The 25,951-nt window shown below is 42.3% G+C and overlaps 1 protein-coding gene across 1 annotated transcript in view; it reads left to right on the forward strand.

Annotated features, from left to right (window-relative positions):
* The window catches only part of CCDC7 (coiled-coil domain containing 7), a 360,733-nt gene that overhangs the window by 73,782 nt on the left and 261,000 nt on the right, over positions 1 to 25,951 (forward strand). The window contains exons 12-16 of the mRNA XM_084859830.1: positions 3,194 to 3,224; positions 6,260 to 6,355; positions 6,900 to 7,003; positions 18,981 to 19,056; positions 19,830 to 19,895. Of these exons, the coding sequence (XP_084715956.1) occupies positions 3,194 to 3,224; positions 6,260 to 6,355; positions 6,900 to 7,003; positions 18,981 to 19,056; positions 19,830 to 19,895 (373 nt within the window). The remainder of the gene's footprint in view (positions 1 to 3,193; positions 3,225 to 6,259; positions 6,356 to 6,899; positions 7,004 to 18,980; positions 19,057 to 19,829; positions 19,896 to 25,951) is intronic.

Raw genomic sequence — 25,951 nt, forward strand, 5'->3', positions numbered from 1 at the left:
GCGAAAATAAGGGAAACGCAAATAGTGTAGCGTCTACACTATTTGCGTTCCCCTTATTTTCGCCGTCTTAGTCTACGTAAATGTTTACATAGACTAAGACGTATCAAAATAAGGAACGTAAATGGCGGCGCCCATGGGCGCCACCATTTGTGTACGCGCATGTTGTTGTTGTTTTTTAAATCAGCCATGATAGGCTACGTAAATGTCCAATACTGTCCATTTCCAGTCCATTTCCGGGCCCGACTCAAAGTGCTAGTATTAACATTTAAAGCCCTTAACGGCTTGGGGCCAGGTTATTTGAAGGATCACCTCCTCCCATATGTGCCTGCCTGGACCTTAAGGTCATCCCCAGCAGCCCTTCTCTGTGAGCCCCTGCCACAGGAAGTGAGGTGGGTGGTTACTAGGAGGAGGGCTTTTTCTGCTGTGGCACCCCAGCTGTGGAATGAGCTCCCTAGTGAGGTTTGCCTGGCACCTACATTGTATTCCTTTCGGCGCCAGGTGAAGATCTTTTCATTTTCCCAGGCATTTTAGCATTTTAGCTTTCTAGACTTTTAGCTTTGCTGTTTTAAATCTGTATTTTAAATTCCTGCACTGCCGCTAGGTTTTATTGTGGTTGTATTGTTATATTGTGGTTTTAGTGTTCTATATATTTTAAATTGTTTTATTGTGTGCCGTTTGGTTTTAATTTTTGTGAACTGCCCAGAGAGCTTCGGCTATTGGGCGGTATAGAAATAAATAAATAAATAAATAAATAGTGGTAACAACACCTTTAATTGTTATTTATCCTCATAAATGAACATGGGGATATGGATGGATGGATATATATATATATATATATATACACACACACATATGTTTGTGGACTTGCTTTCCTATTATTTTTTTGACTGTTGTAGCTCTCTTCATTGATAGAAGGGGAAATCCTTTGGAAACATCTCTAGCAGAAGTAGCACTGAAATCAATGGGGACAGTGCAGTTCAACTACTATAGATTGTGCCTAGACTGTCGATTTTGAGGAAAAATTCCATAGGGTTCGCATGTTAGTATGGTATAGCAGAGATTCCTGTGCTATCTGAAATATTAACAATTATATTGTGGCAAAACGTTTTGTGGTCTAGAACCTACCATCAGCCAACGACATATAAGACAGAGGTAGGCAACTAGTAGGCCAAAACATCTGGTGGGCCACAACTCCCATTACCCCTAGCCAGCATAGTCAATGGTGAGGGATCATAGAAGTTGTAGGCCAAAATGTCTGGAGGGTCACAAATTACCCACCCCGATATAAGAGAACAGAATTAGGTAAGATGGCAGGCATGCCACCATTTCTGGCACATGTGTCACAAATCCAGTCAAAGTCAGATGGTGCAGCTCTAATGCACACTGCAATATGTAGCCCTTTCACCTGTGTTTTGGTTTCTCTTCTAGTCTGCTGAAGTGGGGAGGAGGCAACAATGCAGCACTAGAGAGACAGGAAGGAGTGCAGGCCTGACTCTTTGCCACAGCTAGGGCCCTAGTACTTCTAGCTTCTACCCAGAAATTCTTGATGCATATGCCACTTGTCACCCATGCCCAGGTTATATATCAATACTGCAGCATGTGGCTACAAAGGAATGTGCTCACTTATATTTCCAGTTAACTCAACAGTATATGTTGCTATTTTTTGTAAGTAAATTGTCTTCTTTCCAAAAAATTACTGAAACCTGTGAATTACAAATAAACCTTTAAGCGCTGCATATAACTAAATCTTACCGTGTGCCCAATTCATGTTTAAAGGGTAGGGTTGCTGAAGGAATTGATTGAATCTCAATTCCTAGCCAAACTCACTTGATCTGCACCTCACAGACTAATGTGCAGATCAGAAAACAGTTCTCCTGAGGAATCCGTACCACAATCAATCATACGAGGTGTTCTGACAACTGCCTTTTAAATATTTTCTTTTTAAAATCTATTTTTGTACAGTGGGATTGTGCATAGCCACGTCCCATAGCAACCTAGGGGCATTTGCATCCCTACTTTTCAACATGTGAGGCAGGATCCACACTTGCTAGCTTATTCTGTTTCATCCAGCGAGATCTGTTGTTGCAGTTAGGGCCTTGCATTTTTGGGCACTATAAGGTCTGTCTGGTTCACATCGAGGATTTGAAACCAGTCAGGTTCAGTGGATTCTGACCAAGCATGAGTCAGGTTTCCAAGAGAAATGGGGAATAGAGCAGCACCACAGAAAGCTCCAAGTGATGCTGCAACTGGAAGCCAGACAAGCTTGCCTGCATGTTGCTCCAGCAAACAGCAGATTGTGACTGAGCCATAAGTATGGTTTTTACTTCCTTTAGGTTGGTTAGTCCTGCCTTCCTATTGACTGAGGCCTTCTCCTTTAAAGGGTCCTGGTCTGTTTCAGCAGCTTGGATTGTGATGACACAGAAGTGGCCACAGTGTGGTGGTAACTGGAGCAGCTAAGATGCTGGAGCCACTTTGCCCTTGCACCCATCCCCAATGGATGATGTGGTGTGGGCAAAGCAGCTCTGACACGAAGTGCCTGCTGGAGCTCCAGCTGGTGCTTCAGTGGGAATGATGGCATGACAGGACATGGCAATATCCTGTTACATCATCCAGCCCATGGAGGGCTGGGTGGCGGCATCTTCCCCCCCGCCCAGTTCCCCTTCCCTGTCCTACGGAGATGGGAATCACATGACATCCTTTTGTAACCGAGCCCCCTCCCTGATCTGTTAACTCATGAGTCTCATCCTCTGGAGATGATGAATTGGAGTCCTGGACCATGACATAGCTGCTCGAAGGGACTATTAATTGTTCGGGGGTGGGGGGAGTTTTAAAAGGTAGCTGATCATCTCATAAAGGTAAAAAACGATTGGAGGGTCAGAATTTCATTCAGGTTTCATTTTAAAGAAATCCATGCATTGCTGTAGAAAAGGGATGAAATGGACCTTAAAATGAAAATCGTAAAAGTGGCATGAACTGGAATTCACCTCATCCATCCATCCTTATTACATGTACCCTTTAGCTTTATGGGGCTCTCACATGCATATGGTATGAGCACAGTTTTTTCCATTTCATGTGAAGAACATCTATAATAGTCCGATTTTCATGATATCTCATGTTAGTGAATCTTAAGTAAAAATTATTTAAGGTTTTTAAAGAAAACTAAAAAAACATGTAATATCTTCATATTTTTCAGAGTTGCAAATGAACAGGATGTTCTTGAAGGTGTAAGTATTCTGCAATTGCTAAACTTCTTTGAATGTTCAGAGCAATCATTTGATGCAAAACATAATATAGAAAATAATGGTGCACGTACAGTGTACTTCCAATGTAGTCAAGGAGATTACTTTTAAACCTTTGGGGGCAATTAATTATTTTTAAAATTTATTTAATCCATTCCTTAGCCTCCTTTCAAGACCACAGTCTTCCCCCAACAACTTACAGCATAAAAACAAAACAAACATACTAATGAAATCATGTTTAAATCATACAAATTCAAAATATACAGCAGCAGCAAATAACATAAGAGATTTCAATTAAAAGCTAGGAAGAACAGATGCATTTTAAAAACCCTTTTACAATCAGCCAGAGATAGTGCCTGGTGTGTCAGGAGGGAATTCCATAGGGCAGAAATTAGGATAGGAACAAGTATTTTCCTTTGATCCTATTAAATCTCCCCTCCTCCAGCACTCTTTTAGTTTCAAAAGGGTCATAGCACTTTTCCTTTGATCCTAATTACTCCCCCCGCCCCACGACTATTTTAGCTTCAGGGTCAGTACCCTTTAAAGCTTATAGCATCCTGGACTGTGGGAGTATTTAAGGTTGGGGATGTGTGCTTCATGATTCACATTCCTCAGTCACCTCCATACTGTCTGGAACTCAAGCAGTCTATCACCCCTTTCCCACCATTTTACCTTTTTCACCTCACTCTAAAGTTCTCAGACTCCTTATGCATTCCTGACTCCAAAATTTAATCATATCTCAGTATTAGGGATGGAGCTGGAACTGTGCTGTAAGTTCCACATTTTGTCTGTCGAACAGAAAAAAGTACATAAACTCTTAAGAGATGAAACATCAATATTTTCAAAACAAAATACTATTTTTGGTGAACAAACGCCTATACTGTATCTGTTGGAGAAGTGAATTTGTAATTAAACATGAGCTGACCATGCAGTATTCTCAATAAGTACATTTCTTTAGGAAAAGAAGAGAAATTAACTTATGTGGTTTCCAAAAATATGCAGTGATCTTAAGGGCCACAATTAGGCTTAAGCTCACTGAAATCAATTGCTTAAGAGAGCAATCCTATGACCCCTAGACAGCATCGGGGGGGGGGGTGTCATAGAATAATTTGGATTCCTGGATCTGAAGTCGGAGACAGTGCTTGGACCCAGGAGTGCAAGCTCTCCACCCCCTCCCCTAAAGCCGGCACAGAAAGAACCATACTGGTTGCCTCTCCAAGTTCTCAAAACCTGTCTTGGAAAGGAGGAAAGAGAGTGGTTCTGTGGGCAGGGAGGGGACTGGGAAAGTGGGATACAAGCTATCCTCAGCCCTCCCCACCCTCTTTCCCTCTCCCTCTGCAGAGGCCTAGCTAGATGGGCAAAATTGCCCATCTAGCAAAAATACAGAGCAAGAGAAGTGTGGAGATGAGATTGCCTCTGCGTTCCTCCCGCTCTGCATAGGATGCTTGTCAGCCTTGTAGTTTGGAGGCTGAATGGCATCCAGGGAGGATTGTGCCCTAAGTTTATTTAACTTAGTGTTAGGGTGCTTATATGCTACCCCTTTTCTCTGGAGTTGTCATCCTTTGTCCACTCACTTTTTATGGAGCATTTTCATCATATTGTTGTTAGCCTGTTACATTCCAGATTACTTCTCTGTATTTTATTTCTTTAATGGCCAAGTAGCACTTCTTATAGTACATATTTGCTATTAAGAAAAGAAACAGGGAAAATCAGTAATTGAAACCTCCCCATTGTAGGAAGAGAAATTAACACGGGAAATTTAAAGATGTGTTCGAGAAGCAATTCAGAGGGCATTCATCTGATTACCCAGTCCAGATCAACAGGAAGCAATAAAATGGGCTGTAGCTGCAAAGGGGAGGCTTTCAGTTAGCATTAGAAAGGATCTTTGCTGAATGAAACTTACTTGTGAGTAGATATTGCAGAAGAACACTTGAACATGCAACTGCTGGGCTCAGACTCTGGAAATATGACAGTCACCAGTGGACTGGGGAGCAGGAGCCAGGATGGAGGATCCATGCAAAAACCTGGTCACATGTTCCCTGGCTTACCCTGGGCTATGGGAGGGGCATGGTGAATGCCTCCTTTGCTTCAAAAAGGAAGGAACCGTAACAGTCAGTATCCAGCGGTCCAGATTTGGATGACATGCTCATCAACCAATGAAGGAACTGCTCGTTGGCTGCTGATAAGAAGCGGAAATGGTGGGCACGTGGGAGACAGCACGCCCACTCTTTCCTACTTGTTCCTGACAGCCCATGGGTGTTGTGTCCTGAAAACCAGATCATTATTTCAGCCAGGAGCACAGATAAGAATAGTTTTCAGATGTAAATGTCTTGGCTTTTGTAATTCCAGGCTGCCTGCCTTAAAGAAAAACTGAAAGCAATGGAAGTTCTCAGTCTAGAAATTTCTAGAAAAGAATTTGCTATAAGTTTCCAGGGTAAAATAGGTGGAATAAGATAAAGGTTAAATACCAAGATGAAATCCTTTGTGAGAAAAGAGACATGGGCATGCACACACTGTGGGATACAGACACCTGGAAGGAGTTGGAAGAGGGATACTGGTGCTGGTTAGCCATCACAAATTATTATCTATGGATATGACATAAAGAATTGCTTTTAACTTAAGGTAAAAGGACCAGTTCTCTTTTTAAGATCGAGTAAGCAAGTAAGTGTAGGGAAAGAGAGCATCTTTAATTTGAATCCTTGTACGGAGTATGTCAGATGTAGAAATCTTTCTCTTAATTATATTTTTTGGCTTTTGATATAATAAAAAATCCCTGACAATCCAGGCAGGCTTCAATCCTAAATGCACTAACTATGGATATGGAGAAAGCTCCACTGAACGCAGTGGGACTTACCACTGAGTAAACATGCATAGGATTATGTTGTTAGTGCCAGTGTAAAAAAAAAATAGCTTCACAATTCTTTAAAAAGCACATTACTTAAATTTCATTTTTTTTAACATATTCCTTGCTCTGCTGGGATAATTTGTTTTCCCCAAATTTTCCTTCTCTGTGTTCTTAGAAATTACAGAAGATTCAAAAAGAATTTCGAAAGCTAGCAGAAGAAAAAGAGATAATGGAGGATGAACTTCAAAAGATGAAAAATTCAGAGGTATCAGTGAGTATAATAACTGGCTGCAACCCTAAACACTTTTACTAGGAGCGCAAACACCATTGGATATAGTGGGACTTACTACTGAGTGAACATACATAGGATTGTGCTGGAAAACTGCTTTACATTGTAATTCTGTTCATGTCTTCTCAGAAGTAAACCCCACTGAGTTCAATGAGACTTCCTCCCAGGTAAGTGTGTATAGGATTGTAGCATAAAGAACGAGTATTGCACATTTGTTCTTTGGATGGATCACTGCACAGTCACCCATTCCCCCCTGCTTCCTTGTTATATGAAACATTTTTTTTGTATATTGCTTAGTAACTTCACGAAGGCTAGGGGCAGAACTGAGAAACAAAGCCTTGACTCCACTTCTTGGACTGGGTATTTAGTATTAAGATTTAACCAATGGGAAAAGTGAGACCTACTTACTTTGTTAGCATTCTCTGGAAGAACTGCTATTGCTTAAACATGTGCATGTCCAAATGTGTGACTGAATAAGGGACTAGTAAAATAATAATACTGTTATGTAATTGTATACCTTTGGCAGCAAGAAAAAATGATTCCAGAGGCAAGGAAAAAAATGTTAGCAAAACTGGAAAAAGTGAAAGTTGAAGAGAAACCGCCTCCTGTATCTGCAGAAAAGGCTCCACTGTAAGACAGATAATTAATAAACAATCTAGTTAATTTTATGCTGAACTAAATACATTTATATGTAATGTTATTTATATATTTATGTATAAATGGATTATATGAGTAATATTTATTTATTTATTTATTTATTTATTTATTTATATTCATATATCCTGGAGAAGTTAACAATAAGAAATTATAATAAAGTGTAATAACATAAGTAAAATACTACAAAACCCCAATTAAAACCAAGCAATAAATGCCAAATAAATGCCAACTTCACCACAACTTCAAAACCAATCCAGATAGCAGAATGGAAAGGTGACTCAATTACAGTGTTTTAATTTTTTAGATCTGATGGGAAAAGAAGCTATGTTGTTTTTATTTAAAATGTCTGAAAGAATAAAATGTATTTTAAGCTGCAAGTTAAAACAACAATATTAAGTACCAGATGAACGTCCCTGGGGAAGGAATTCAATAACAGGTGCTACTGATGAAAAAGCCCTCTCCTGTTGCCATCCAATGGATTTCTGATGGCATTGTGTGAAGAGTTTCAGTGGAAGAACTTATATCTGTGTAGGTGGTTATAGGAGAAGGCAGTCCTTAAGCCAAGGCCATAAACTGTGAAAGGATTTAAAAGTTAAAATCAGCACCTTGAATTGAGCTCGGAATGAACTGGCAACCAGTGTAAATCTTTTAAAACTGGAGATACATGTTCTCAGTAAGCCATTCACTGAGCGGGTTAGCTAATACTTTCGAAGACCGAAACAAAATTCAAAGTGATCTTCATAGACTGGAGGTGCTGGGCAGAAAACAACAGAATTAAATTTAATAGGGATAAATGCCAAATTCTGCACCTAGGAAAAAGAATCCAAATGCACAGTTACAAGATGGGGGATACGTGGCTCAACCACACTACAAGCGAGAAGGATCTTGGAATTGTTGTCGATCACAAGCTGAATATGAGCCAACAATTTCATGTGGCTGCAAAAATGGCAAATGCTATTTTGGGCTGCATTAATAGAAGCATAGCTTCCAAATCCTGGGAAGTACTAGTCCCGTTCTGCTCAGCACTGGTTAGGCCTCATCTGGAGTATTGTGTCCAGTTCTGGGCACCGCACTTTAAGAAGGATGCAAACAAGCAAGAGAGGGTTCAGAGGAGGGCAACAAAAATGATTAGGGGACTGGAAACAAAGCCTTATGAAAACAGACTGAAAGAACTGGGCATGTTTAGCCTTGAGAAGAGAAGACTGAGGGGAGATATGATAGCAATCTTCAAGTACTTGAAAGGTTGTCACAGAGAAGAAGGCCAGGATCTCTTCTCAATCATCGTAGTGGGCACTATTTGCGGTTCCCTTTTTTTCGCCGTAATTGCCTATGTAAATATTTACGTAGACTAAGACGGCGAAAAATAGGGAACGCAAATGGCGGCCGCCTTAGTTGCCGCCATTTGCGTACGCCGTTTTTTTGGGGGGGGGCATGCCGTTATAGGCTACGTAAATTCTTATGTAGCCTATCACGGCAGCCTGGAAGGACGGCAATAGTGGCCGCAGCAGCCCGGCCGCAGCCGGCCAGGAGACCAGCCACCGCTGCCGCCGCCAAAGCCAAATCCGCCCCAGGTAAGTTCCATCCTGGGGGATTCCGCCGGGGGGGGGGCGGGGGAGCAGGAAGCCGTTCCGCCACGGATTCTGGGGGGGCAGATTCTTTAGAATCCGGCCTCACTGGAATCCATGGCGGAATTCTCTGCCATACCTAGTAGGAGGAGCTTGCACACACACGCAACATTCTGGAGTGGAGAGGCGCACACACACCTGCTTCAGGGTTTCTGGAGAAGGGAGGAAACTGCAACCTTCTCCTCACCCCAGGGATCCTGATCTGATTGCTGCTTTATCGCCACCATTAGCCACTTGCTGATTTACCAGTCACACAACTCGCTCTGTCAAGGCTACTTCCTCTTTTAAAGAGGCACTAATCACTCCCTGGATTCAGTCATTTAATCCCTATGCTAGATATTATCAGCCAAGAAAGGTAATGATTGAGCACACAAGTGTTTGGCCACATATCTCCAAGAATCTTGTCTACACCCTTAGGCTGCAACAACTGAAATTCATCCCACAAAACTGAACCAGACAGTGTGGTGTAGTGGCAAGAGTGTTGGACTATGAGCTGGGAGATCCGGGTTCTAGTCCCCACTCGGCCATGGAAGCTCAGTGGGTGACTTTGGGCCAGTCACACACTCTCAGCCCAACCCACCTCACAGGGTTGTTGTTGTGAGGATAAAATGGAGAGGAGGAGGATAATGTAAGCCGCCTTGGGTTCCTTGCAAGAGGAAAAAAGGCGGGGTATAAATGCAATAAATAAATAAATTCTCTTTACACATTTACTGAGTGAAATGTCCCAATTGTAGCATCTAAGTTGTACCAGATGTGAGAATTTTTTACTCAAAAATGTTTTGCAAATATGTCACAGTGACCCATTAAGGGTCCTTCTATTAAATCACACAGTTCAAAATGGAGTACCATCTGAAAAAGCTATGCATGAAAACACTGTGAAGATGCAATGCTGTTGAAGAACTACTGTTTCTTTGCCTCCGCCACCACATAAGTCCAGTAATGGGTTCCCATGTATGTCTGAGCATACACACTGTGAGTTCTCTGCCATTTGTGTTCTAGCAGTCTCCCAGCCTACTTCATCGGACCAAGATCCCTGGTAAACCATGGGGCCAACTGAGCTCTGCAATTTGGGAGAGAGCACTTAGAAGTGATTGTGTCAACTGCCAGATCCTCTGCATTCTACAGAATGACTAGAGTATTGACAAAATTTATGAGCCATGCCCACGGGAAACTTGCCAAGGGCTTCAAGGTATTCCTTGGGTTCCAGAAACCTCCAGGGGCAGGCTATCTTAATGGGTTTCCCACTCCTGCAGAGAGTAGTCACTGTAACTCTAAACGTCACCAGAAAATTGTCTGACGATGACCAAGGAGTCAAAACAAACTGCATCACTATTGGTCCATGAACTTCCCACCCTATCACCAACACCAGATTTGGAGTGTGACCAGCTCCATGTGTAGGGCCATTGACATATTGGGCCAGGCCTTGGTTTTCATGGCAGCCATGAAATCCTGAGCTGCTCCTGATGAGGTAGCCTTGGCATGGATGTTGACGTCATGCAGGACAATCACCAAGTCCCCAACACCAGGAATGAGACACTTCGGACAGGTGTGAACTGTTATCTACACTGCATAATTTTATACACCTCTAACATGTCTCCCTCCAGAAAAGGAGATTGTTACCTTGTTGTGGTGCTGGAGCTTGAGCACCTCAATGATGCCCTGAGCTAAACCGTGAAGGGACACCCAAGATGGGAAGGTCATGGCAGAGAGGTCAGACTAAATATGATCCCCGGGGAAGGTCATGGCAACCCACCCCAGTATTCTTGCCATGAAAACTAAATGGATAAGTACAACCAGAGATATATCGGTATAGCATCAGAAGATGGGACTCCCAGGTCGGAAGATAATCAAAATACTTCTGGGGAGGAACAGAGGATAAGTTCAACTAGCCCCAGATGTGATGACACAGCTAGCTCAAAGCTGAAAGGACGGCTAGCGGCCGACGGTGCTGGTGGTGAATGATGAATCCGATGTTCTAAAGACCAACACACCATAGGAACCTGGAATGTAAGATGTATGAGCCAGGGCAAATTGGATGTGGTTATAGGGGAGATGTCAAGATTAAATATAGACATTTTGAGCGTCAGTGAACTGAAATGGACTACTTCACATCAGATGACCACCAGATCTACTACTGTGGACAAGAGGAGCACAGAAGAAATGGAGTAGCCTTCGTAATAATAAAGTGGCTAAAGCAGTGCTTGGATACAATCCAAAATCCGATAGAATGATCTCAATTCGAATTCAGGGTAAGCCATTTAACATCACAGTGATCCAAATATACGCCCCAACCACAGATGCTGAAGAAGCAGAAGTAGATCAGTTCTATGAGGATCTGCAGCACCTACTGGACAATACACCAAAAAGAGATGTTATTTTCATTACAGGAGACTGGAATGCTAAGGTGGGTAGTCAAACGACACCTGGAATTACAGGCAAGCATGGTCTGGGAGAACAAAATGAAGCAGGACATAGGCTGATAGAATTTTGCCAAGACAACTCACTGTGCATAACAAACACTCTCTTCCAACAACCTAAGAGACAAATTTATACATGGACTTCACCAGATGGTCGACACCGAAATCAGATTGACTACATCCTTTGTAGCCAAAGGTGGCAGACATCTATACAGTCGGTAAAAACAAGACCTGGAGCTGACTGTAGTTCAGATCACGAACTTCTTATTGCACAATTTAGAATCAGACTAAAGAGAATAGGGAAGACCCACAGATAAGTTAGATATGAGCTCACGAATATTCCTAATGAATATGCAGTGGAGGTGAAGAATAGATTTAAGGGACTAGATTTAGTATGTAGGGTCCCGGAAGAACTATGGACAGAAGTTCGCAACATTGTTCAGGAGGCGGCAACAAAAAAAGTCCCAAAGAAAAAGAAAACCAAGAAGGCAAGATGGCTGTCTGCTGAGACGCTGGAAGTAGCCCAAGAAAGAAGGAAAGCAAAAGGCAACAGTGATCGGGGGAGATATGCCCAATTAAATGCAAAATTCCAGAGGTTAGCCAGAAGAGATAAGGAATTATTTTTAAACAAGCAATGTGCGGAAGCAGAAGAAGAAAATAGAATAGGAAGGACAAGCGACCTCTTCCAGAAAATCAGAAACATCGGAGGTAAATTCTAGGCAAAAATGGGTATAATCAAAAACAAAGATGGCAAGGACCTAACAGAAGCAGAAGAGATCAAGAAAAGGTGGCAAGAATATATGGAAGATCTGTATAGGAAGGATAATAATATCGGGGATAGATTTGTCGGTGTGGTCAGTGAGTTACAGCCAGACATCCTGAAGAGTGAGGTTGAATGGGCCTTAAGAAGCATTGCTAATACCAAGGCAGCAGGAGATGACGGTAACCCAGCTGAACTGTTTAAAATCTTGCAAGATGATGCTGTCAAGGTGATGCATACCATATGCTAGCAAAATTGGAAAACACAAGAATGGCCACCAGATTGGAAAAAACCAACTTATATCCCCATACCAAAAAAGGGAAACACTAAAGAATGTTCAAACTATCGAACAGTGGCACTTATTTCACATGGTAGTAAGGTAATGCTCAAGATCTTGCAAGGTAGACTCCAGCAATCGATGGAATGAGAATTGCCAGATGTACAAGCTGGGTTTCGAAAAGGCAGAGGAACTAGAGACCAAATTGCCAATATCCGCTGGATAATGGAGAAAGCCAGGGAGTTTCAGAAAAACATCTATTTCTGTTTTATTGACTACTCTAAAGCCTTTGACTGTGTGGATCATAACAAACTGTGGCAAGTTCTTGGTGGTATGAGGATACGAAGTCATCTTGTCTGCCTCCTGAGGAATCTGTATAATGACCAAGTAGCAACGGTAAGAACAGACCACGGAACAACAGGCTGGTTTAAGATTGGGAAAGGAGTACGGCAGGGTTGTATACTTTCACCCTACCTATTCAACCTGTACGCAGAACACATCATGCGACGTGCTGGGCTTGATGAAGCCAAGGCTGCAGTTAAAATCGCTGGAAGAAACATTAACAGTCTCAGATATGCATATGATACCACTTTGATGGCTGAAAGTGAGGAGGAGCTGAGGAACCTTGTGACGAAGGTGAAAGAAGAAAGTGCAAAAGCTGGGTTGCAGTTAAACCTCAAAAAAACCAAGATTATGGCAACCAGCTTGATTGAGAACTGGCAAATAGAGGGAGAATATGTGGAGGCAGTGACAGACTTTGTCTTTCTAGGCGCAAAGATTGCTGCAGACGCTGACTGCAGCCAGGAAATCAGAAGACATTTACTTCTTGGGAGGACAGCAATGACAAATCATGATAAAATAGTGAAGAGCAGAGACACCACACTGACAACAAAGGTCCGCATAGTTCAAGCAATGGTATTCCCCGTAGTAACCTATAGCTGCGAGAGCTGGACCATAAGGAAGGCTGAGCGAAGGAAGATAGATGCTTTTGAACTGTGGTGTTGGAGGAAAATTCTGAGAGTGCCTTGGACTGCAAGAAGATCAAACCAGTCCATACTCCAGGAAATCAAGCCAGACTGCTCACTTGAGGGAAGGATATTAAAGGCAAAACTGAAGTACTTTGGCCACATAATGAGAAGACAGGATACCCTGGAGAAGATGCTGATGCTAGGGAAAGTGGAAGGCAAAAGGAAGAGGGGCCGACCAAGGGCAAGATGGATGGATGATATTCTGGAGGTGATGGACTTGACCTTGGGGGAGCTGTGGGTGGCAACGGCCAACAGGAAGCTCTGGCGTGGGCTGGTCCATGAAGTCACGAAAAGTCGGAAGCGACTGAACGAATAAACAACAAAATCATCTCTCCGCTTATTTGCCTTCTTTTTAATCCACAAAAGCACCAGATGTAACCTTTGTTCTAGCCACTTGATCATTTGGTTTGCCCTTTTCTGCATCTTCTTCAGCAATACAATATTCTTTTTGAGGTGACAAAAACTGTACATATTATTCCAATTGTGGGTGGTCATGTCATAGGTTTGTGTAAAGGCATTACGATATTGGCAATTTTATTTTCTATTCCTTCCTAATGATCCCCAACATGGAATTTGCCTTTTCCACAGCATTCACTCAGGCAATGTTTTCACTGAGATAGACAACATTTATTTATTTATTTGACTTGTACCCTACCTTTCTACTAAAAATGGCACTTAAGGTGGCTTACAATTGCTAATAAAACTTGATAAGGACAATAATAAAGCAAATACATTGAATACAGTTAAAAGCACAACAACATCAGCTTCCAACCCAACAGACCTGCTTACACATCAGAGTTGCTTGAATAAAGTGGTTATGCCTGTTGGCAAAAGAATAACAGAGTGAAAGTGAACCCAGTCTCCTTTGGCAGGGAGTTGCACAGCCATGGAGTGGCCACTGAGAAGAACCTCTTTCACGTTGCCACCAAATGTACCTCTGAAGGTAATGGTCTCAAAAGAAAGGCTTCTCCAGAAAACCTTAAGTACCAGGCAGGCTCATATGGGAGAAGGCGGTCTTTCAGGTAACCTGGTTCCAAGCCATATAGGGCTTTGTAGGTCATAACCAGCATTTTGAATTCTGCCTGGAAACAAGCTGGTAGCCAGTCAAGCTGTTGTAACAAGGGGGTCACATGCTCCCTGTCACCAGCCCTGGTCAACAATCCGGCTTCAGCATTCTGGACCAGCTGAAGTTTCTGAACAATTTTTCAAAGCAGCCTCACATACAATGCATTACAGTAGTCCAAATGGGATGTGCCTAAGGCATGCCTGACTGTGGCCGGATCAGACGCCTCTAGGAACGGGTGCAGTTGGCATACTACTAACCTCAGCTGTGCAAATGCATTCCTGGCCACTGCCAAAACCGGGTTTCCAGATTCAAGGCCAGGTCCCAAAGTACACCCAAGCGGTGAGCCTGAGTCTTCAGGGGGAGTGTAACCCCATCCAGCACAGGTTGAATTCCTATTCCCTGATCTGCCTTTTGACTAACCAGGAGCACCACTGTCTTGTTTGGATTAAGCTTCAATTTGTTTGCTCTCATCCAGTCCGTTAGCAATGTCAGACACTGATTTAGAACTAGAATAGCATCTTTGGATTTGGATGGAAAGGAGGAATAGAGTTGGTGGCACTGAACAGCATACTGGTGGCACCAAATGCCAAAACTCCAGACATTGTCTCCCAGTGGTTTCATGTATATGTTAAATAGCATGGGGGATAAGATGGAACCTGAAAGCACCACAGACCAATGGTCACAGTGCCAAACAAGAGTCCCTCAGTACCACCTTCTGAGATCAGCCCTCCAATATGGACCGGAGCCACCATATAACAGTGCCTCCCAGTCCCATCTTAGACATACACCTCTGAAGGATACCATGGTTGATGGTATTGAAAGCTGCTAAGAGGTCCAGCAAAAGCAACAGGGACATGGTCCCCCTGTCTAGTTCCCAGCGCTGATTGTCCACCAAGGTGACCAAAGCTCTCTCTATCCCATAATCAAGCCTGATTGAAGCCAGATTGAAATGGATCTAGATAATCCACATCATCCAGAAATCCCTGGAACTGAAGCCACCACACACTCCAGTACCTTGCCAAAGAACGGAATATTAGAGATCGTCTGGAAATTATCCAATATAGTGGATTTCAGGAAGGGTTGTTTTTTTTTAAACGAAAGTCTAACTGCTTCCTCTTTAGGCAAGACAGAACCACATCTTCCCGTAAAGAGGCATTCACCACTACCCTTACTTGCTCAGCGAGCCACCCCCCCAGCTGCTTTTATAAGCTAAGAAGGGCAAGGGTCCGGCACACAAGTGGCAGGCCTAAGTTCTCCAAGGATCCTGTCCACATCTTTGGTTTGTACAAATTGAAAAGTATTCATTGTAACTGGACAAGCAGGGGTCAAAATTACATCCACCGGATCTGTATCAACTGTGGCATCCAAGTCAGCATGGATACAATCAATTTTATCCGCAAAGTGTCGCACAAATTGATTACGGTGGGCCATCGAGTGGTCTCTGACCTGGTGAGTCACTGCCAGCACAGATCCTATCAACGTATATGTGAAATTAAGATTTTTTGCCCCAATGTGCATCATTTTACAATACATAAAACACCTATCAATATAAAATGCAAAGCGCTAAAAATGCAGACTAAAACCAATCTCAAAGTGCAAAGTGCTTTCAATGTTCTACATTTGATGTTTAAAAATAGCCCCCAGTCTAAAAAATGCAAGATGCTCAAAATATAAAGTGCTGCATGCTAAGATCTTAAAGCCATTAAAAAAGAATCAAAATATGATTTTTAAAAATATAAAGATACAAATATATCTATGTGTAGAAATATTAACAATCACAAGAGCAGAAACCTAACTGATTTTATATTTTAAAACTCTGAAAAACCTAAGTATGAGAGCTTGCAACATCACAACACTTTATTATTATTATTTATTTGATAGATCTTTAAAACACTTTTCAAGAGAAAATATTCTCCCAAGGTTTTGGGAGTTTCTAAACTTCTCAATCTCCTCTCTCTCTTGTTAGGAATTTTTCTCTAACCAAGCGCTCTGAAAAATTACCAAGCTAAAACCATTGTTTTTCTTTCCCTCCTTCAAGTCAGTGTAAATAGTGTTGTACCCTCACTCCTGATTATGCCCAGCACTTTTCTTGAGACATATTTTATCCCCATTTCTTTCTTTAATGTCTGGCAAAAAGGTAGTTGCATAGAATTAGGCAGACATAGTCATGCTTATTGCAGATTATTCTGCAAGCCCTTGAGTTATGACAACAGTGCAAATACGATACGGTTTTCAATTCTGCATAACTGATACATGTTTCAATGGAAAGCCTAGCATTCAGGATTTTCCTCTTGAGGTGGAAGTATTGTTCAGTGCAACTAGGGATGTACAGATTTTGTTAAATCTCTTCCGTCTCTGTTTCACTGATTGTCAGGCGTCTTACATACAGGTGTCTGCTCATTGATGGAATCAGATTTATTTTGGGGGATGGACAAGATTTTCACTGCACTTACGCAAATGCACATTAGTGCTAATGCAGTGGCATCTGCATTGTGGCATCAGCACAACTGCAGATTTCTGCAGATCCCCCCCAAAAGTAAAAATCTGGTCTGCAAGTCTGCGGAATCCATGCAACTTGAGAAAAGCCTGTCTATTGTGGAATCCACGGACAGATTCATAGAAATCTTGACTCATTTGAATCTGTTGTGGATTTCTCTGACATCCCTAAGTGCAACCATTAGTCCCCTCAAGGAATACAAAGACATGCAATAATTTGTTATTCCATGGGTGTTTCTGAACAATATCTAAGGTTCTAATAAAAGCAATTATGAGACATCTGTTTTGGGACTCACCTCTTCAGCATCATCTAACATCTAGTGTGAATCAGCAGTTTTGCCAGGATGTTTGTAAATAATAAAGGCTTCACTTATTCTGGTAATTCGGATTATTTTCTCACATTGATTGGGAAATTTGCTTCTTGCTTCAACCAAAATTGCTTCCGACATGTTGATTCTGGTTATCATCAAGAAGGGATATTCACTAAATTCAAGACAACTAAACCCATAGCTATTCAGAAACTCTCAGAAAGAAAATATTAGAAACACTCCAAATTTTGCAAAAGCAGCAGGAAAGAATGTTTAGTTTAGTGAAGGAGATCTTAATCGCAACATTTTATTTTTTCTTTGCCTTAAGTTTGAAAGATAATTGCTTCTGCTTTTAAATGCTTGTTTCTACATTTCTGTTCCACATCGTAAAATATGTTTGCTGTAAATGGAAATATTTCAGGATCCACACCTCATAATACATTTTTGCAAACTGTATTTTGGTTTCTTCTGTATTCACAGCCATTGTTACCATTTCCTTTGCCACTGCATAATTAGTGAACCTACATGGATTTGGGGATATCTCGCCCATATCAACCCCTAGTTCTGTAAAGCACAAACCTTTCTTTATGGTGAAAGTCACTGCTGCTACTTGCAGAGTGAGGGAAAGATGTTAGGCTTCTATCCAGTTCTGTTAAGTGCCTAGTTCCTGGCTTGTTTTGTAGTCACAGGAGTCCTAGCGCTAGTCAAACACTTTTATTATGCAGACTAAAGACAGGTCAGCATTGCTTCAAGCTACTGATGTAGTCCACATGCAGAACTCAGGAGCAGACTTCACTAGCCAGCTGTGTATAAGACCTACATAAGCTGCAGTTAGCTGTCTCAGGTTACAGCACTATAAAAGAGAGTTGCAGAGAAACTGTTGGTGGCCCCCACAGCTCTCCCTTCCCAAACTGAGAAGTCTAACCAAGTCCCACCCTCAAGGTGGATATTTCCGGAGAGACACTTCTCTGGTTGCCATCCTCTTGGAGTGCCTCGCAACTTGGCGTTACTCCTCCCTTCTCAGGTGACATCTCACCCTCAGTTCTCTAACTTCCAATTCCTCATCAGGATCCCACATTCCCATGGCTTCACAGCCCCCCTGGCTGGCTTTGTCCAAATGATTAAGCTGCAGCTGGGCTTCCTCCCTTCTCTTGCTATTATTCTCAGTGATCTCCTGCTCACTTGGCACTTTGACAGCACCTTCCACCTCCCCCTCCGAATCGGTTCCCTTGTCCTTTTGGGGTGCACCTACAGAGCTGCTGGGCCCAATCTCTACGAATTCCACTCTTGCCTTGAGGTGAAGGGACACTTCCTGTTACTTTTGGTGTTCTAGCGCTTCACTCTATGTTACGGAGGGCTTGGTGCAGTTGGGGTGCTTGGGCCTCATTGTCTGGGCTTCACCCTTTCTTAATGCTGTGTGACTTCATTTGCATATCTGGTTAGGGTGCTTTGCCTAGACACTGCCTATTTCAGCTGTAGGATCTAGAGGCTTAGGGTTCAATACCTGTGGGGAATCTGAGATTAAAAGTGTTTTATGACGGCCCTTCTTTTATGTGGCATTCTGTTGTATGTTGCAAAAAAAAATAGACTCCCAACTGCACAATACTTTTTGCTTCCTTTCACCAGTTTGCCTGTGCTCGGGTGAATTCATGATTCCATGGGCATGGAGTGATATGACCCCATGCAGTACATTTCAGTAAATTGGTATGTACTGCATGGAGTGATGTAACCCCATGCAGTACATTTCAATAAACTGATTCTCCTTCTAAGCTTAAAGGTAGCCCAGGACAGGTGCTGTGCCATTGTAGTTCACTGCGATAGTTGGAATCCTGTGTTCTAACATACCTGGCTGGGAGAGATGGCATCTGGAGCTGTCTACTGAGTTTGGTATAGCCAATTTGGTAATACAAATGTTTTTAATACTTCCTCAACTTCATTGATTATTAGTTTGTCCTATACTTTTTTAATTACAGGGCACAAAGAAGGGAGTCCTTACCTTCAAGGCAGAAAGAAAATCAGAAAATCAAAGAAGATTTAGCTAAAGCTCAGGTAATAAGTAAGGAAGACCCAGAGCCAGCCCTACCATTAGGCAGCGTGGGGCAGTTGCCTCAGGCATCAGATTTTGGATATTGTGAATGGGCAGGAAATTTTCAGTTATTTGTTATTAATGTATTTTTCCTGCCAGAGATGGGGAGAGGAGCTTGTGGAATTTTCTGCCTCATGTGCCAAAATAATTTGGGTTATGTTTAAATACTGTGCACCTTGACTTGGGGTGAGGGTCAGCAAAATGGCTTCAGGGAGCAAAATGTCTTGGACTGGCCCTGAAAAGACCAAACAGTTTTCTGACAAGATGAAGCTTGCTGCTACAATCTTTGAATGCTAGAGAATTTTAAAATAAAGCTTACCTCAAAAATTAAATATGAAAAGAAGAATGTTTCTATTGCAGTCACAGTTATCCTATCCAACTAATGAGGGCATATCTTTGAACTTTACAACTTGAATATAAAGGGCGGTATCCAATACTGCCGTTACACCTCTGCTTGAGCCCACGGGATGAAGCACTATCTACAACAGGATGTAGCACTTTCTACAGCAACCCTGGAAATTAGCAGAAACTCATTTCCAGAATGGGAGAGATCAGCGGAGCTCCACTGCCCTGCCCTGGAAACAAGCATTTCCATTTGTTTCCAGTTGTTTCAGGAACCATAAGTTTCTCATTGTGCTAGCAGTTGGTCCTGCTAGTGTATGGTCAGCATTGGATACTGCCCCAAAGGAATTCCTAAATATTAATTAAAATGTCTAAACAAACTTTGAAATTGTAGGCAAACATTCAGTCACTTGAAGAAGAGAAGAAAATGCTTGAAGAGAAACTGAAGAAAGCGTTAGAGGTATTACTTGCAACAGTTTTTGAACCCTTTAGATGTTAACAAGGAATATTACATCAAAATTCATTTGCATGTTTAGGATTATTAAGGTATATTATTACTGGTAACATTTATCCAAAGAGCTGGCTGTTTGTTCAGATCAATATGAGATAAATTCAAGGGTGGTAGTTTGGGAACAGGCATTTCCTGTGATAGTCCACTGTGTATGAAATGCTGTCCCCAGATTAAGCTCACCTGGCATGCTGACACTCATCTTTTTGGTGTCAAGCAAAGTGTACCTAGTTTCTCAGGCATTTGGACATTAGTAATGGCCCAATTGTGGTGGGCTGCTTTTGTGTTGCTCATTCTAGCCCAAGGTGAAGGGAGGGGAGATTTATGTGTATTGTGGATTAATATTTATTGTATTGTTTTTAGATTATGTTTTTATGGTGTTTATTTTTATTTATATTGTGCTGATAATGGGTAGAATCCAATGTCGCCCTTGTGTGGTCAGCTCAGGCATGGCGGCAGCACACATGTGGCCCCTACCACTGGCAGACACCATGTAGCACTTCCGGGGGTAAGCACCCAAACGAGTGAAACCACGGCATTATCCTGGAAGCACTACATTACAATATATGGTTTATATTGACTTGGGACTTTTTTCTGTTATATTAATTATGGATTTCAGTATTTATGAGTGTGTCACTTAGGGACTGTTTTTTTGTGGTGGAAAACAACAGATACATTTTATTATTATTTTTATTAATAATATTAATAATAAGTGAAATTCAGTTCTCATCCCCACCCCACTGTTTCTTGGCGCTCATTGCATCTCTAGGGTCCCTAGTCACAACACTGCAGTCACAGCAGAATTAATGACTGGGAGAATTTCCCAGATAGGATCTGAAATAACTTTCCCTAACTTGGGGCCCTCTAGATGTGTTGGGTTATAACTCTCATCATCTTCAGATAATTGCTGTGCTAGCTGAGGATGATGGGAGTTGTAGTCCACCACATCTGGAGGGCACTAGGTTGGGAAAGGCTGGCCTAAAATTTAGATCTAACAACCTTATGTCCTATTGGCTCCTGGATCCACAGCCCCAGCCCTCCAAATCTTTCTTACTGCTCACTTCTTTTCTTTCAATAGTGCATGGCCAATACAATAGCTTTCCTAAGCACTATGTGAGATTTTGCCTACTTTCTCCTTGACCTCTTTCTCAAACTCTATCTCTTTATCACCCCCTACGGCCCAGCTTTTGATCTATTGTCTACTTTGCCCCTTTAGCCAAATTCCATAGCACTCCTGTCTTCCTCCTCCTCTAATTAGCCCCTCATTAAGTACTTTAAGGTTTTTTTTCCAGGTCCCTTCATTTTATTATTTCCTGCCTTTTTGCTGAAGCTTCCTTTCTTTTGATCTGCCCTTCCCTCTAGTATTTCTCTGTCCATTGCCTATTATGCACCAGCGGCATTGCTAGATACATAAAAGCCAGGGCACAAATCCATGAATCAAATTTGCATGTATATATGCAGATTTAGAATGATTAAGATTTAATTACATTTCACAAATGTTAGCAAAAATAACAGTGAAATATAGAGAGCCTCTGAGCTTATGCAGAATGCTTTTCTCTCACCACTGAGCCATTACAGCCTTCTCCTGCCCACATTTAATAGTGATGGAATATATCCCACATAGATTAAAGCTTCAGCATTCCTTTTTAGAGTTTAAGGCCTGACTGTTGTAAGAAACAATCTTACAACAGATGGTTGCAAGAAAACTACAACCAGATCACATATATTCTGTTCCCCTCCACACAACAATCCCTCATTTTTCCATCATCCAGCAACTCTTCGTAAACATATGGGTTTTTTGTTTTGTTTTTGCAACTCTCCTCTACCTCTTCCTTGTTATGTGCAAGCTCTCTTGTTTCCTCCTCCCTATAACTTAATTTATGCTAAGACTTCACCAGGATTCCGCCAAGGGATCTGTTTTCAATAATAGGGTCAGTTATGGAGAAAGTACCTTGGAGCATGTAGCAAGTGCCTTTCTTTTACCACTGAAGCCAGAGTCCATGCAAAAAGAAAAAAACTCACAAATGACAAAACATGCATAGGATTGGGATGAAAGGGTAGCAAGTCAGTGGAGTGGAATGGGGTGGGCAGTTTTTAAACTTTGTCTTACCACACTTAACAACTCAGGAATTATTTCTGAGTAAACACACAGAGGGTCAGATTGTAAACCTCTGCACAAAAGTAATTTGGTTGCAATTGTACATACAATTATCTAGGAGTAAGCCCCATTGAACACAATGGGGCTTCTAAGTAGACATATGTAGGACTGTATAACTGAGCAGTATTTATCTTCCCCTCCCCCTGCCAACAAAAATTAACTCTTGTTAATGGTGACTGGAAATGAAGTGAGGGGGGCTCTTTCATAGGGGTGACAAAGGAGTGAAAATCCCTGGTGACTCACAGAGGAAACCCCCAGGTGCACCAAAACTTTATACACAGCCTCCCCAAGCCAGGGTGTGTGTGTATTGCACTCCAAACCTACAGCTACCTGCACTGTAGACTTTCAGCCTGCTCCAGTAGACACTAACCAGTATTGCCCTGACAGCATCCATCCCAGTCCTGCAGCTACTTACCTCATGTTGTGACCTTGTATCCAGGACCCTGCAGATACTTACTGTTATTGATCTAGAAGCTCTGTGCCTTATCCTGGAACTACTTACTACAGGTACCAAGAGGAAATCCTGATCCTGCAGCTACTGATTTGACTGATCCTGTGCTGGAGCAGGAATGAATAAAGTCTGTAATTGCTGCATTTACGTGGTCCCCATAGTCATTTGGGATGGAAAGAGGACATAGGGACATGTTTCCCTTGGTAGAGGGGCACACTTTATGACAATCCCTTTATGACCTTTGGTTTGAGTTTCTCAGAACAGCGCATTTTACCTGTGCCTAGCACAAAAAGTACTGGGACAAACTGTCTGAAGTTCGGCAGGTTCAGTCACCTGCATTGGGGCTGCCAGGTGCCCAGATTTCATGCACTTCTGTGGAAACAGTGAAAAGTTATAGCTCTTTGCCTTGAGAGTTTTTGTTGAAAAGATCAAATTTTACCTGTGCCTAGCACAAAAACTAAACTGACTGAAATTTGGCGGGTGAAATCACCTCTATGGAGGCTTCCAGGTCCCCATGTTTCATTTATATAACTTAAAAACTGAAAACGTTATGGCCATTTCTGTTTTCCAATGCAAGTCAATGGGAAAACATAAAATCTGAATAATTCGGATTTTCGAATCTCGCTTTTGATCCGAATCTGAAGCGAAGCAGATTGGGTCTGAATCAGTCCAAAGCAAAGTGGGGCCGATTCAGAAGGTCCGAATCGGCATCCAAAGTGAATCGGGGGTCTGTGCACAGCCCTAGCAAAAATGCCATGTGCACCAAAAAGGAAGTGGTGGCTATAAACCCTTGGGGATTTGCAGGATTGGGACCAAATTTCACATACAGTCTCTCCTAGTCAGGAGGCACCTGATCCACCATCAAACCCCTGCACAATTACCCCAGAAGAGGGAAAATCCCATGTGGAGAAAGGGGGTGGCACAAATAAACCCTTGGGGGTTTGCAGGATTGGGACAAAACCCTGAGTTGTGCATTTTCCCCTACAGCCATTGCTGGCATAGACACCTTTATTGGTCAAAATCGATGGCAATAAAGTGGAGTTGCACATTTCACCCCCTGCTCCCAGACATTGCTGGCAGAGCTGCTTCTGTTCACTATAGCACTAAAGCGATAGAGCGCTTTAACTCTAAAGCGAAATTGCACAAATGCTCCATCCATACCCATTGCTGGAATAAAGACTTTATTGTCTCAAACCCACTAAAGCGCTATAATGCTTTAGTGATACGGTGGTTATGCATTTCACACATACACACACACACACACACACACACACCCATTACTGGCAGAGGTGCTTCTGTTTGCTATAGTGCTTTAGCACTAAAGCAAAATTGCACAAAAGTGAAATTATGCATCCCCCCATAGCCATTTGCTTCTTCTTGGAAAAGTGTGCATAACAGGAAAGGCGGTGGGAGCTATAACTCCCTGACAGTTTGCTGGAATGGAGCAAAATTGCATAGGTTGGGTGCCTTCATGGGGAGCCTCTAGATGCTACAGTGGATTATTGTGGAACTGCCCTTCTTCACGGAAAAGTGAGCAGTTCTTTCCCTATTTCCTTATTTTCCCTATTTCCCAAGTTGCGCAGTTTCAAATAGTGATTAGGGACGTCTGTCATTGTTTACTTCACTGTAGTGGGGTAGCACAATAGCACGAGGCTGTCATTGTACTTGGGGAAAGCTGTCATTGTGAAACTGTAGCGTGGTATCAGGGAAGGCTGTGCTTGGTTGGCTGCAGTTGTCCCTTGACTGCTTGTCAGATTTTGGAAAAACAGCTCTGCCGGCTGGAGCACAGTGGCCACAATGGTTTTGACCACTCTTGCCAGGCGACTGAGCACCAGACAACACGATAACCCACAGTGGGTTAAATAACCCTTACTGCAGACTGTGGGTTATCAGAATGTCTTATTTTGGCCAATAAGCCACTGTGGATTTAAAAATTCCCAACAGACAACACAATAACCTATGGTGGGTTAAATAAGCCAAGGTGGGTTATTTAACCCATCGTGGATTATCGTGTCATCCGAACCCATTCAGTGTGTGCCTTCATTTACACTGTGCAGTGCAAATTTTGTAGTAGATGCCTCACATCCAAATATACCTCATAATTTAATTGCGCATGAACAGTTTTTAGCCCACTAAAAGAATCCACATGTAGAATTTGTGACTATGTATGTGTTCAAACTGAAAAAGTCAGAGAGTTGTATCCAATTGGTGTCACTCCAGTGACAGAACATTATTTATTTAGTGGAGGCTTCTGTCAGTGAACTGAAGGGGGTGCAGTTTTCAGTTATTTTCCCTCCCCTTTTCAGCTCCCTGCCCTCCCAGTATTCACCAGAAGGTTGGGTGAGCTTTTCGAACAGTGTGGGAGGTGGTATGGAGGCTTCCAGGGGAGTTGCTGAAAATTCCTTCCTCCCCGGTCGGCTTTGGACACTTCTTCTAGATCAAAGAGCATTTCATCACCCAAGTGGCACCAATGGGATACACCCCAGAGTCACCATCTATATATAATTGGTTTAGAAACTAATATTGCATCCTACAGAAATTGTGAAAGTGACTAATATAAGGTAAGTTAACCATTGTCAAGTGGGCTGTATTTTTTTTTGGTAAAAGTTGTCTCCTTTGGGACTATCCACTAATTAAATATTGTTTTAATTTATTAGTCATCTGCACTTTAATCAGTTAATCAGTTAATTAATGATAGAATCCTTTGTTGTATGGGCACAGTACCATGCATGGGAGAGATTGGCAATAGAGCCCTCTTTCTTCCTACCTATTCGCTGGTCAGCCTTTAGTGTGCATGGCTCATTCACAATATGCTGACCATTACACAGAACATCCATCCGACTGACCCTCTTCTCCCCAGGACACTGTTTCATAAGAGACTGCTGCCCAAAGACTGAATTACTTGCTGACTGGGTGCTTGGGAAGTGGGGAGGAGAGCAGATGAGTCTATGGAAGGCAAGGCATACATGTGACTCCTGTTCTGTGTAACAGCTGGCATGCTGTGGAGGATGTCCATATTTGGTGTCAGACAGCTTCCATTTTGTCCCCTTGCAAATTGGCAAGATTGAGTGATAAATTGCCCAAGAACCCAAAGGTAAGGCAGAAGTGAGGTCTGAGCCCCAAACCACAAAATGATGCCTTTGAACCCACAGTTTTTTGCTCCAGTAGAACACACATTTCATAGAAGGCAAGCCAATTAATTCCCCAAATTCTCTAAATAAATTCCTCTAAAATTAATCTATTTCTCCAGGAAGATCACCACCAGATAAATTTCCCTCATATTCATTACTCAAATCAACTTCTATTCAATCAACTCTCACTTCACTCCTATCCCTTCACCCCCACCCCCCATCTCTTTCTCTCCAGGGATCAATACCCATATACACATGCACAGCCTTT

Source organism: Heloderma suspectum, chromosome 5 (assembly GCF_057233095.1).
Source record: "Heloderma suspectum isolate Gila_16-S chromosome 5, 16-S_ref, whole genome shotgun sequence".
NCBI classification, from domain to species: domain Eukaryota; kingdom Metazoa; phylum Chordata; class Lepidosauria; order Squamata; family Helodermatidae; genus Heloderma; species Heloderma suspectum.